At 32.7% G+C, this 13,647-nt stretch overlaps 2 protein-coding genes across 3 annotated transcripts in view; one reads left to right on the forward strand and one right to left on the reverse strand.

The window, feature by feature from the left end:
* Nucleotides 1-1,838, forward strand: part of LOC108565232 (protein phosphatase 1 regulatory subunit 12A) — a 32,390-nt gene extending 30,552 nt beyond the window's left edge. Inside the window, exons 19-20 of the mRNA XM_017924576.1 lie at nt 603-701; nt 1,754-1,838. Of these exons, the coding sequence (XP_017780065.1) occupies nt 603-701 (99 nt within the window). The 3' untranslated portion in view covers nt 1,754-1,838. The remainder of the gene's footprint in view (nt 1-602; nt 702-1,753) is intronic.
* Nucleotides 1,839-7,526: 5,688 nt separating this feature from the next.
* Nucleotides 7,527-13,287, reverse strand: LOC108565233 (LIM/homeobox protein Awh; the record flags this gene model as incomplete). 2 transcript variants are annotated; one of them, XM_017924578.1, is given in 5 exon segments in its annotated part: nt 7,527-8,212; nt 9,098-9,211; nt 9,296-9,535; nt 9,640-9,857; nt 13,106-13,287. In XM_017924578.1, coding segments are annotated over 5 exon segments (813 nt in total), but the record flags the coding sequence as incomplete, so codon positions are not given.
* Between the last annotated feature and the right edge of the window lie 360 nt (nt 13,288-13,647).

Genomic DNA, 13,647 nt, shown 5'->3' on the forward strand with positions numbered 1-13,647 from the left:
TATTTTTGGTTCTTTCACAACACGATCTTTCGTTTGCAGGTTTTTACTTTTTTTTTCCTTTATTATTTTTCCGAGCAACAAACATACATTAGTTTCCAATGTTACTTGCAATAATTAACGGAAACGAATGCAATAATTGCTTGCTCAAACAACGCACACTCGATTACATTATCTTTTGTTTTATTTTTTGAATAATCCACGCACATCTATTTTTATTTATTTTTTTCCTACATATTTTCAGTAACTTTACTCAAGTTACTCGTCTCGTTTTTTTTTGATATAAGGCTGTGACATATTTTTATATTAACAACACACATTAACAAGTAGATTATCTATATATTTTGTACATCTACTTTTTTTGAGTGGTGATTGATTTTTTTTTCTTCTTCCTCAACTTTATTTCTTTCTTTTTTTTCTCTCTAACAATACACACATTTCACAATCGAAATTTCGCGTCATCATTGGCTTCCACCTAATAATCATCATCTTCACGAATTATTATTAATAATCAATAATATCTTTCTTTCATCGATGCATCCGGTGCGATCGCATCGCAACATGTTTTGTATCTCTCGAAAAATATGTGTTGTTTTCTTTTCTAGCAATTGCAAAAATTAAAAGCAGAGAACGAACGTCTGAGGGCCGAAAATCGGGCCTTAACTCGCGTCGTCAGCAAACTAAGCAACTCTGCTGCGAAATAGGTACAAATTTTATGCCGATGTAAAGAACCGTATTTAAAACACACAAAAAAAAACAACAACAACAGCAACGACATCAACAACAAAGTTGATTTTGTTTGTTTGTTTGTTTACGAAACATTGTTGTTAGTTATTTAATTTTCTAATTTTTTTTAATTTTATTTAATCTCACGTTCCCTTCAGACACACTCATTATTATTTGTTTTTTTCTTTGCGTCCACACATTCTTATTTTATTTTAATTTTCTTATTGTTTGTTTGTTTGTTTTATTTTGCTTAATACTTTTTGTTTCTAGCTTTAAACTTCATCTGAAACGTCTCTGTCATTGAACATTGAATGAAAGTTGCCTATTGATTATCTTTATATAATTAATAAATCTGAACTGTCATATACTTATATAACAATATAACCATTAGTTAACTGTCAAAACAATTTAATTATACATTTGAAAATCACTGTTAGTTTTTGAGGAACTCAATAATCATCATTAATGTACAGTTTTTTTAAAATTTATCTTCACTTTTGGTAAATCTAATGACATTTTTTTTACTTTTATAAATAATAATTATATTCTCACAATCTTTAATAATTGACAAATCTGAATAAATGTCATCAGCATGGAATAACATTTTTAAGTGTCAAAGACTAAAGAAAATCTAGTAGATTTATGAAGTTTTTGAAGTACTTTTGTATACTTTCTATTATTTGATATATTTGGTTCACATTTTCATAAAACACTTAAGAGAATTCGGTGCAATTTCAATGGGCAACTTTCATGCAATAACATAGCACCATTAATGTTTGTTGTTAAAGGATATGTTTTACGTTCTCGTCTTCTGGACTAAAACCACTTAACGTCACTTTTAGTTTGTCCTTGGTTTGTTTGATTGTTTGATTTTTTTGTTGCCATTTCTAATTGTATGATGTTCCGCCTTTCTGATAAACTATTTCGTTGAAAGCATGACGTTAACACTTCAAAGATACATGTTGCGTGCTCCAGCTCTTCCGTGGATGTCTTCATAGATGTTAATCCTTCTGGTTCTCTGTTCTTTTAGCAAATGGAAGCGTACAGGAAGGAGAACACCCGGCTGAAGGAGGAGAACGGAGCTCTGATCCGAGTAATTAGCAAATTATCAAAATAACCACTAAAACAGGAAGACGTAGGATAAGAAGACGCCCTCGATGACGACGACGAAGAAGAAGAAAAAGCAGAAGACGACGCAGGCGAGGAGAAGAATAAGAAGAAAATATTTGCATTTTATTTTTCTTTCTTGTTTTCTATTTTTTAAATTACTATTATTTCTTAAATAACGTACACCGACACCTATATATATATATAAAAAAACAATTGCCCTTCCCCCCATATTACACCCTTAAAAACCTCCTTTTCATTCTCTTAACGTAATTCCACAAGATACAAACTAATTTTGCGGATTACTTGAACGTTGATCATTTTTTCCTCTCTTTGTTTGTAATTATCTTTTATCATTATTATTATTGTTATGTTTACGTAATCAATGTCCACCTACCGTCAACTAAGCGAACCTTCCCTCTACCCCCCACAACTACACAAAACACGATTCATATCCCGAAGAAAACAAAAAAATTAAGAGAAGAAGAAAAATACTAAAAAGTATTATATATAATATTTTTGTTTTATTATTATTTATTATTGACTGTTTAATTATTATTATTATTATAATTATATATATAGTTTTCTTTTCTTTGACATGCTTCATGTGATTTAGTAAAGAGAAAGAAAAAGAAACATAACATACATATATAAATATACATACACAATAAAAAAAAAACGGAGATCGGCGAAGAACCGCGACCGCAACGAGAAGAAGAAGTAAAAGAAGAGAACATTGGTTTTTAAATATAGTTTTTAAGTGCTGTTTTATTTAATATATATTATTTGTTATTATTATTACTATTATTATTATTATTTGTTGGACGAAAATGGAAAGAAACGCATCTATCTCTACCGCGCGACATCAGAAACGAAACAAAAGGTTTCTAGTCTTTAGCGATGAAATCCGATCATATTCTTTCTAGTGTATTTTGGACCAAGTTGATTTGTCTGTGTCTGTACGTGAATGCAAATGTTTTGTAATCGAGAGAACGGAAGCATTTTTGTTTTGTTTTTGAATAAAAGAATATAGAGAAGAAAATTAAAAAAAAAACAAATAGTTGGTCATGATGATGATGATAATATACAAACAAATCCAGGTGCTGCTGCCAATAATTAAGAGGAAAACGATTTCTATTTGTCAACGATGTTTATTTTGGTGTCATGACAACAACGTCCACGATATAACAATAAAAAAAAATAAAGCTTTGTTTTTTTTTCCGTTTTTCTTTTTGGAGATATTTTGTACATTATTTTTTTAAATATGTATTTAAATAAACTATACTATTACTACTACTACTATTAATACTGTAAATATAGCTGGTTAGAATTACGACATTACTACTCTTTATTTTTTAACTTCATTCGTTCTGTGTTTATTATTATTATTTCTTTATGTTTCAAATGTTATGTTCACACTCACACACTGTTTCCATCGAACACCAATCTCCCTTCTACACATACGATTTTTTTTTGTTTTTTGTTTTAGTTCAATGATAATTAATTTATCGACCTTTTGTGCCTTGCTTTTTTTCATTATATTTATTATAAGATCATCTTGTAAATTATTTCTCTCTATACATAACGTATATATATGAAAATAATATTATTATTATACATACACATATATAAATATTATATTAAATCTTTATGTCGTGAATTTTGTTATTGAATCGGAAAGAAGGAGACTGAACTGCGAGGCAGAAAGAGTAAGCATTGCGTTTCCCAAATTTTATAAACTTCACTAACACTTAACACTATGCTCGCTCCGAAAAAATAAAAAGCTGTACTTAATGCTGCATTACGAAACGATTTTTATGCTTGATTGTGATTAAATAATAATAAAAAATTGATATAATAATACAATATATTCGGTTTGTTCTCTTGATGTGATACGAAATTTATTTTGTAACTATTGAAAAAAATAATATATATATATTTACATTTATTTATGAAACAAGTACGTTTTCGCTGAATAAAATGTACTGCAAAAAAGCTCATAATTGAAACGAAGGAACTGCCAATTCTTGCTCATTGTGTGTGAAAAGCTCATCTCAACACGTGTACAACATATATACAAAGAAATTCTCTATATAGTGTAAATTAATTTACAAGGATTACTAGATAATTGTAGACTAAATTAAAATTAATTAATATGTTATCATTGTCTAAAGAATTAAATGAATTATCGGTTAACTAAGATTCAAAATTGTTTCAATAAGTTTATATTATTTTGTTTAGCGAAAGTTTATTCTTTTTTGTTTGAGTTTCATTAAATACAATTTTGAAAAAACAAAGTTCGTTCAATCCAATCAATTGTTCTCGATTAGATGAATTCTATTAGATTCATTCGAATTCTATTTATATAATTATAAGATTAACGACGATTTTTATAAGAATGAAAATGATGATCGTGGATATGTGTTAAAATTGGATACTTTTTAATGAGAATTAAATATATATATTCAATTCTCTTTTGTATACATATTATATTGAATTATAAGTAATTAATAAAAGTGTAATGTATAAATTTATTTAATTTAGTTTCCATTTTAACATAAGTTACTTTTTTTGAGAGAGTTTCATTATCAAGCATCGCCTTTATGGTCTGTGCCCTTCACTATCAAAAAAATAAACACAATTAACCAAAACTTATTATGTTAATTTGATTATTAGTTTTCGTCACGGTAATCTTCATTACGTAACTCAGAAACGTCTATTTTCGATGCCTTCAGTTTTTCTTGAAATGCTTAAGAACCGCGTAAGCTATTTAGATCATCGAATACTCAAATTAAAGCTGAAAGTCTCAACTTTCTAACAAGCGCACCGTTCGTCTGCTATGTCATGTCAAAAGCGTTGATGCTGATAAGAACCATAGAACCATTAATTACAGGATAACCACGCAAGATAATTATATAATTAAACAAGAATCGTAACCTAGAGATCGTCACCATTCGAATGAGCAAAAAAATTCTAGCATCGATATTTTAAAATTATTTCAGTATAATAGATAATTTTGATTTTCCTTAATAATTCGAAAGATAATGAACTTTTTCCTTATATAATTCTATATTTTTTCTGTTTTTCCTATTTCTGCTCAATTAATCGAAAGTTATGCAATTAATTATGTAAGAAAAGTTGCATAATGATAATTGCGTAACTGAGGAACGACGATCTTCAACGTCTTCAGTTTTTCTTCAATTGCGTGACAACCGTAATACTCCAATCAGTAGCGCATCATGTCTTTGTGAGGCACTAGACGCAACCTGATTTAGCGGCTCCATATTGACCTTACTAAGAAAATCATAACTTCTTTTTTTGCGATTTGGCGCGCGCCTATGCGGTAACGCGCCATTGGTAGTGCCCATCTTACGCAACCATGAAATACAACAAAATTTATGTAATTTTCGTGTAATTAAGAAAATTTGTAAAAATCGTAGGACGAACCAGCGATTTTGAAGAAAATCCTATTCACTTTTTTTCAATTTTCACAGCTCGTAAAAGGTGACTCGACGACAGCACGAAGATGCCAATAGTTTCGTTGGAAAAGTGAGGTATTCAGCATTAAATTGTGTGGTCGACGATGTAATTATCTTGAAGGGTTGTCGAAAAATTCACGAAAATTAAAAAAAAAGTCTGAAAAAAATGTCTTTTCCCTGTTACGTAACGAACATTACATAACTTTTGTTTCATACAAAGTTGCTTAAGGCTTGCACCCTTTTTACGCAATCATAAAATGCATCAATACTTACGTAATTTTCGTCAGAACTTAACGAAACAGCGATTTTTAAGAAAATTCTATTTACTTTTTTTTGCCAATTTCTACAGCTCGTAGCAGGTGACTTGATTACAGCACGAAGATGCCAATAGTTTCGTTGGAAAAGTGAGGTATTCAGTTTAAAATTGTGTGGTCGACGATGTAATTATCTTGAAGGGTTGTCGAGAAATTCACGAAAATTGAAAAAAAATCTGAAAAATGTCTTTTCCCTGTTACGTAACGAACATTACATAACTTTTGTTTCATACAAAGTTGCGTAAGGGTTGCGCCCATCTTACGCAATCATAAAATGCATCAATACTTACGTAATTTTCGTCAGAACTTAACGAAACAGCGATTTTTAAGAAAATTCTATTTACTTTTTTTTGCCAATTTCTACAGCTCGTAGCAGGTGACTTGATTACAGCACGAAGATGCCAATAGTTTCGTTGGAAAAGTGAAGTATTCAGCTTTAAATTGTATGGTCGATGATGTAATTATCTTAAAATATTGTCGAGAAATTCACGAAAATATGAATCGTTTCCCTGTTACGTAACGAAATATACATAACTTTTGTTTCATACAAAGTTGCGTAAAGCTTGCACCTCTTTTACGCAATCATGAAATGCATCAAAAGTTACGTAATTTTCGTCAGAACTTAACGAAACAGCGATTGTTAAGAAAATTCTATTCACTTTTTTTTTGCCAATTTCTACAGCTCGTAGCAGGCGACTCGACAACAGCACGAAGATGCCAATAGTTTCGTTGGAAAAGTGAAGTTTTCAGCTTTAAATTGTATGGTCGATGATGTAATTATCTTGAAATATTGTCGAGAAATTCACGAAAATATGAATCGTTTCCCTGTTACGTAACGAAATATACATAACTTTTGTTTCATACAAAGTTGCGTAAAGCTTACGCAATCATGAAATGCATCAAAAGTTACGTAATTTTCGTGTAATTAAGATAAAAAAAAACGTGAAAACTTGTTGGATCTCAACAAAACAGCGATTTTGAAAAAAAAAATGCTCGATGGATAGGTGAGGTATTCAGCTTTCAATTCAGTGGTCGATCATGCAATTATCTTAAGAGTTTGTCGAGAAATTCACGTAAGGGTGTTGCCCAGTAGCGTATTATGACTTTGTGAGGCCTGATTTGCTATGCGGTAACGCGTCACTGACTCCAATTAAAGCGGAAAGTGCCACCTTTCCAATAAGCCTACTTACAGCATTTTGCTATCATCCGTTCGTATGCTATATCCTGTCAAATTATCGTTGCTGAAAAAAAACATCTTCACGAAGGATAATTATATAATTTATAATTCAATTAGACCGTTAAAATCGTAGTATGATAGAAAACTTCGATTTTCCTTAATAACACGAAAAAAGTAATGAACTTTTTCATAATCAGCTGAGTGCTCACTTTACGCATTACGCATTATGTAACAAACGTTATGATCCGACGAGTTTTCAGTTTCTTCTCTTTTTTTGATCAAAACTAGTCTTTACCAAATTTTCCCCACATTAAGAAAACTTACTAATTCACCTGACATACAACAAAACCCTTATATATAATTTTTATTTAAAAAAAAGGAAACGATCTTGTACGGCCTCGCCCAGGAATGTAAATAGCCAAAAGGCACCAAATTTGTATACAATAAAGAAAAATCTAAAAATCAATCTCGTTTTTTGAAGATTTTTATTGTTGGCTAAAGAAGACGCAACCGTTTACTCAATACATTGTTTAAGAAAGAATTAGCAAACAAATATTTAAACTGTAGTGAAAAATGTACAGTTTAAAAGTTGGACAATCAAACAAAATATTTGTTTTAAGAAATATTAAAGAATGACTATTTGATGCAGTAAATTATCATAGAGGAAAAAAAAACAGGAAAATATGAGGAATTATAAACAAAAATAAGAATTTCTGAGATTTCGGCTTCTTATATATATATTTTTTTTATTAAATATTTATAGTACACTTAAAAACAGTAGAATAATTAACTTTGAGTTTAACATATGTACTGCTAATAATAATAATAATAATGAATAAACGAAGTAATTGCAAATGCAGCGCAGCCTAAAACTCTTCACCTTCATCAATATTCATCATTTATCTGTTTAAAAATTTCATTTTTTCTCCATCCGCATTCCGTCTTCGTTATATAATAATAATAATAGTAGTAAGTGATAATGATAATATACACAATATATTCACAATTCGCGTCCCCCTCCATTCTTCGCTCCGTTAGCAACAGAACAAAATAATAATATAAAATAGTCAATAAATTAGGTACAACTAAATAACAACATAAAAATACTAGGGTTCCATATACATTTAAAAATCACGTAACAAATCAGTGCATAGAAGAAAAAAAATATGTAGGGAAAAAGAAAACGCTGTTGTCTCTCTGTGTCTTTCTCTCTCTTTTCCATCTCCGGTATTTCCTTCTTCTTTTTTAACGTTTACTGAAGTTCTTGTTTGCTTCTTCCCTTTTTTGCTTTCTTCCTCGTCCAGTTGATGATGCTTCTTAGCTTTTGTAAACGTTTTCCATTTTGTTGTCCATTTACACTTCGCCTTGCATGCAGTGCATCGTGGATTCTTGCGACAGGTCGTCCATAGAATCTGAAAATAAAAATTAATCAATATTAGTAGAAATTAAAGTAAATTGTACATTTATGTAAACTCTATTAGTTATTTTTTTTTATTAATTAATATAGTTTTAATTGAGGAATATTAATTAATATGTGTCAATGTCACTTGTCAACCAAATGTATAAAAAAGAGAATGTCTTAATTTAGATAAAAAAAAAACAAAGTTAAACTGTCACTGTCATTCATAGTGACACTTTAAATCTTATTGAATATACATTAAGTATGTACATTATTATTATAAATATATTTTTTATTTTACTTAGCCCTTCTATAAAAGTTGTTCATTTTTGTATGATTATTACAAAGAGGTTAAGTAGACAAAAATTCAATGACATTTGGATTGTCAAAGGTGACTGTAAGAATTTATAGAAGCGAAAGGTGAAATTTCTTCATTGGGCAAAGCAACTTATCACCAGGTTCTTAAAAGGTCTGGCTCACCATCTGTGATGAACATGGACATTTTCTTAATATATTTGCATTAAATACTAGATTCAGCACTTATTGTAACAGTTTTATAACGTTACATTTATATTACATTTTACGAGTAAAGTGCATTTCTGTAACAGATGTATTAATGCAATAGAAGAATGTTTGTTTCTGAATGAATAGTATATTGGCCATTTTTTGGGGCAAATTTTAATAATAAACTGAAATATTCTTGTAATAGTTTATATTTCAGAAGAAAAGTGTATGTATTTAAGAAGTCGTTAGACGTTAGTTACTAATTTAAAAAATATAACAATATTATGTTTATATAGAGAGAAACCTTTCTTCATAAGTTTTAACAACTTATTTTTCTTAAGTGTATAAAGTGGTAGTCTTAAGATATTTATATATGTAAAGTATGGTTATTTACCTGGTGGACCAAACAGGGAAGGTTTGTTGTTGTTGTTCGCTTGTTGCTGGAACGAATAGGTGAGGTGAAGGTTGATGTGTCTTCCGAATGAGTTTTCATCGCGCGTATTGTGCACTGCAAATAATAATTGAATAAGTTAACAACGTACGAATAATTGATTGTATAAAGATGCATTAAGATTGTTGATTTCGTTCTTACTTTGAGTTTTAACTTTTCCGGTGTGCAAATGCTTCTTCTGGCGGGCGCGCGAGTTCTGGAACCAGACTTGCGTGACTCGCTTGCTGAGGCCCGTGATCTGGGCGATCCTCTCAAGGTCCTGACCGTCCGGATTCGAGTCCAGCTGGAAGTTCGCCTGTAGCACCTGCAATTGTTCCTCTGTAAATGTCGTTCGAACCCGTTTTGCTTTATTTTTGTGATAACCTTCTGCATCACATCCATCTGCAAAACGAAATCAAATCAGAAATAAGTACAATTAGGATTTTGGAGTTTGGTAGATGTGTTGGTTCGTGTGTTTTGTATGTATTTTTGTATGTTATAATTACCGTCTGAGGATGTGGTGCCTCCATCTAGAGTTTCGAGGTAGTGCGCTTTACAGAGTACCCGATCTTCGTGGAGGGCGAATTCCTCGCCGGTGGAGAGCTGACGGTGGCAGGCGGCGCACGCGAAGCAGGCCAAATGGTAGACGTGTTCACGGGCTTTCCTCACCCAATCGCTAGAAGAGATTCCCCTCGAGCAGACGGAGCACTTCGCACCGAAGCTTCTAGAAAAATTACATCTAATTGAAAGAAACAGATGTAGAATTAAAAAAGAGGCTATTATTTGTAGTCCAAATTACATAAACCAAATATCACATTAGAAGAAAAAAACGAGGAGGAAAACCAACAACTCGGAAAGAAAGAGTACCTTTCAAATGTTGTATAATAAGTACAAAATTTAACAATTCTAAGGAGATTTTTTAATGGTTCTAGTATTGAAAATTCACATATGCAGTTATGAAGATGAATTATAAAAGGAATATTTAAACAAATCACAATTTGATCATATTTTTGCACGTTAATGTATTAAAATCAAACTATTTATCCACTTTAACAACGAACATTTTAACAAAAACTATACATATTTGATAGTGTATGACTAACTTATTTTCTTTGTAATTGTTAATACTATACAATATTGTATATTTTTTTTTTAATCGCGGATGAAATTTAAAAAATCTTTATAAAACTGTAATTCTCTTAAGAAGTCATATTCATGAAATATTTGTAAAGTATGCAATATTTCATCTTTGCATGGTTTCGTTTCAATACAATTTATGTTGTTAGTTTGCTTAGATTGCGATCGCGTTTTAGAAAAGTGTAAGTCTCCAAGACCTAGGTGAACTCGAACTGCGTTCGGAATGTCTTTTGTAAGGTGGTGATGATAATCCCACCGATAATAATTGAAAGGGGACCCAATTAATTTGAGGCGCATTTAATGGCTTACAAGGGAATTAAGATATTTTAATTTGTGTTTATCTCCGTGTGGATGCGGAGCGCGTTTATAAAATGTTAATGGTTTTTGTGTGTTTCGGCGAAATTTATCGGTCGAGTTGGAATTGGCTCTGCCTCTATCCTCAGTGCATGTGAATGTGTTTGTGTGTTTGCGTTTGTTTGTGTGTTATGTATGAGGAAATGTAAATGAAGGAAGGCCATAAAACGCCTCCGGAAAATGGTAAAATGTTAATGAAACAATTATCGGGTCCTGAGGTGGCGATATTTCAACGGTGATCCAACGCAGTGGGCAAGGACATGGCATTAAAGTGCATCCAAATTGAAGTTTAATGTTCGGGTGTCGCGCGCGCGCGCCTTATATTAAAAACCGTAGGATTAGCTTCTTTTTCGGAAGAAGGTTATCTCGAGAGAGAGAATGGGAGATAGATAGAGAGAGGAGTCCCTCATTAAAAGATACATCCTCCTGATTGTACCGATGTCTCTATCTCTCTTCCACCTTCGCACAATGCACAGGGAATACGGCTTATTGGTGAGGATGGAAGTAGTAGTTAGTAGCAGTGGTAGTAGTAAGTAGTATGGTGTTGCCACCGGAATCTCTAATCCCACACACTCGACCCGATGTACCCTTGATCTACCTGATCTCCTCTCGGATCCGATGAATATTCAATAATCCGACCCGACGACGACACGTTTTCTGCATTCGACGGAGCACAACTCTGACGAAGAGACAACCATACTCTTTTATCCATCTGAAGACTTGTGTCTTCGTCGTCCTCGTCTTGGATGCTCCGGCTGCTGCTGCTGCTATCGATGGCCCCGATTTCCACAAAGATACATTTAATTGACGCCCCGAAACGCTCTCCATTTGCTCCCCAATAAATTAACCTTTACATGACCATTAATCAAGCCGCATTCCTTATCTCCCTGCGCCTCCAAAGCTGCCACCGAAACAACATCATCCTCCCAAATATATTATTACACCGACGAACTGTATTTGCGACGCGTTTCACCTTTAACGTATTACCAACCAGATTATCTCATTTCCCTTACTTAATTACGCAATTGTATAAATTTTCTTGATAAAGTCACTCATTAATTGAATAAAATGTAGAACACTCATTAATTTAATGCAATCATTTTTTTAAAAAATTCAACTTTTCCTAAAAATAAAATAAATATGATGATTTTTTTTTATTATATATTAAAGTAGGCAATTAATTTGTAACATGTATATCATTGCCGTCAGTGATGTTTGATTACAATTATCAAAATTGAGTTATTTTAAATTGTTATTACTTTAGAAATATTTCTAAGTTCTGTTACCATTTTTTAAGAGAAATGTAAGACATACAAGTAATTATATGTAGAATTATTAAATTTTGTTGTATTGTGAATATTGTACACCAATTGACTTATGGATTTTCAATGCAAAATATGCAGATGTAAAAATAATTTCGTTAATGGGTAAATTATGCGTTTAATATTATCATGTCTAAAATATTTGTTGAAGAAGTTAAACTTCAACTTTGCGTTTCAATCTAACGCCCTTAAACAGCAGAAGTCTTTTGTGTCATGGACAATGCAACATAATCGTCTTATTCGGGATTTTATTAAATTATATCCCAGCCCCTCGGTGGGCAACAACCAAAGTCATAGACTTAAGAGACTCATATATGCATACGGTACAACAACGAGAGGAGAGAAAAAAAAGAGTAGATAAAAGGAGGAGTGTGTGTGAGAGAGAGAGAGAGAGCGAGATGAGGTGGAAGAAAGGAATAAAATATGAAAAGAAGAATACTGTATCGGTGACTTGGCACATCTCGATTTTCCATTTGTCATCGGTGCGAGAGACAGACCAGTGACATCTGACCACCTCATCTCCGGCCAAACGCGCATCGCGTTCCCATCAAAAAATGTGCTGCCCATCATTCCAACGTCCCATAAATCTTCTCCACTCACGGACGCGCACACACACACATGAGTACAATATCATATATAAGTCCTTCTTTTTTTTTAAAGGTTTTCTTTGATTCTTTCTTATGGATACGTGTACAAGTGAAAATAATTTCAATGATAACTGTTTCCCTCGGTTGGTGTTTGTATAGGATGGGAAGAATAAGAATAAGAAGAAGCGCAGAAACGGGTGGTAGTAGTAGCTTATTGATAGGCATCGTGAGATGTAACCGATAAGCTCGATGGTATAAGCCACGGATCCATGTGTCGGTACTTTTGGTGATTGTAACTTGAAGATGATGAGGAGGAGATGCGAGGAGGAAGGAGATGACGGTGTGCATTCTGTGTGCCCGGACCTCCGGTGAAGACGTTTCCAAACATTACGATCGTATATATCGCATTGTGATCCATGTCAAAACATCAAAAGATACTCTCTCTTCCCTTCGGATTTTAGGTCTCATCTCTCGTTTCATTTCTTAACTCTTGAAAGAACAAAGGGCGTGCGCGCATGCATCTCTAATACCAAATTATATAAAAAAAAAATGAAAATTAATAAGAAACTCACTTTGCGTAGTCGGCTTTGCAGTAGACGGCCCTGTCCCTTATGAAGCAGGACGGTTGTCGGTCCAGCTGCAGCTGACAGACGCAGCATCTTAGACACCTCGCGTGCCAATTGCTGCCGGACACCTCCAGCAGGAACTTGTCGCTGATCGGCTCGCCGCAGGCCGAACACAGCCGGAACTCCGTCTGCGAAAAGAAAGAAATTTTGGTCATGAGGATGGATGAGAGTGGAGAAGGCAGAGTTCAAACGACGAAATTACAAAAGCGATACGACAGTTAAATAATACCATCCGATCGCTATCGGATTCGTTGGATGATGATGATGATGATGAATCGATGGATGATACAGTTGTAATTGAGTTTGGGAACCTCTGATTTAGACAATAACAAGAACTGTGTGAGATGAGCGTGTCCAAATCTTAAGTCTGGTTAAAAAAATGTAATTAGTTGCGTTTTAATACTATATAAATAGATAGGAGAGAAGCGTGCATTTCGGGTCGGTTCAAGCACAAAGATCGTAGAACAATGACGGCGCGATCACGAATT

This window comes from Nicrophorus vespilloides, unplaced genomic scaffold, assembly GCF_001412225.1.
Source record: "Nicrophorus vespilloides isolate i.1.1-1 unplaced genomic scaffold, Nicve_v1.0, whole genome shotgun sequence".
Taxonomy (NCBI): Eukaryota; Metazoa; Arthropoda; class Insecta; order Coleoptera; family Silphidae; genus Nicrophorus; species Nicrophorus vespilloides.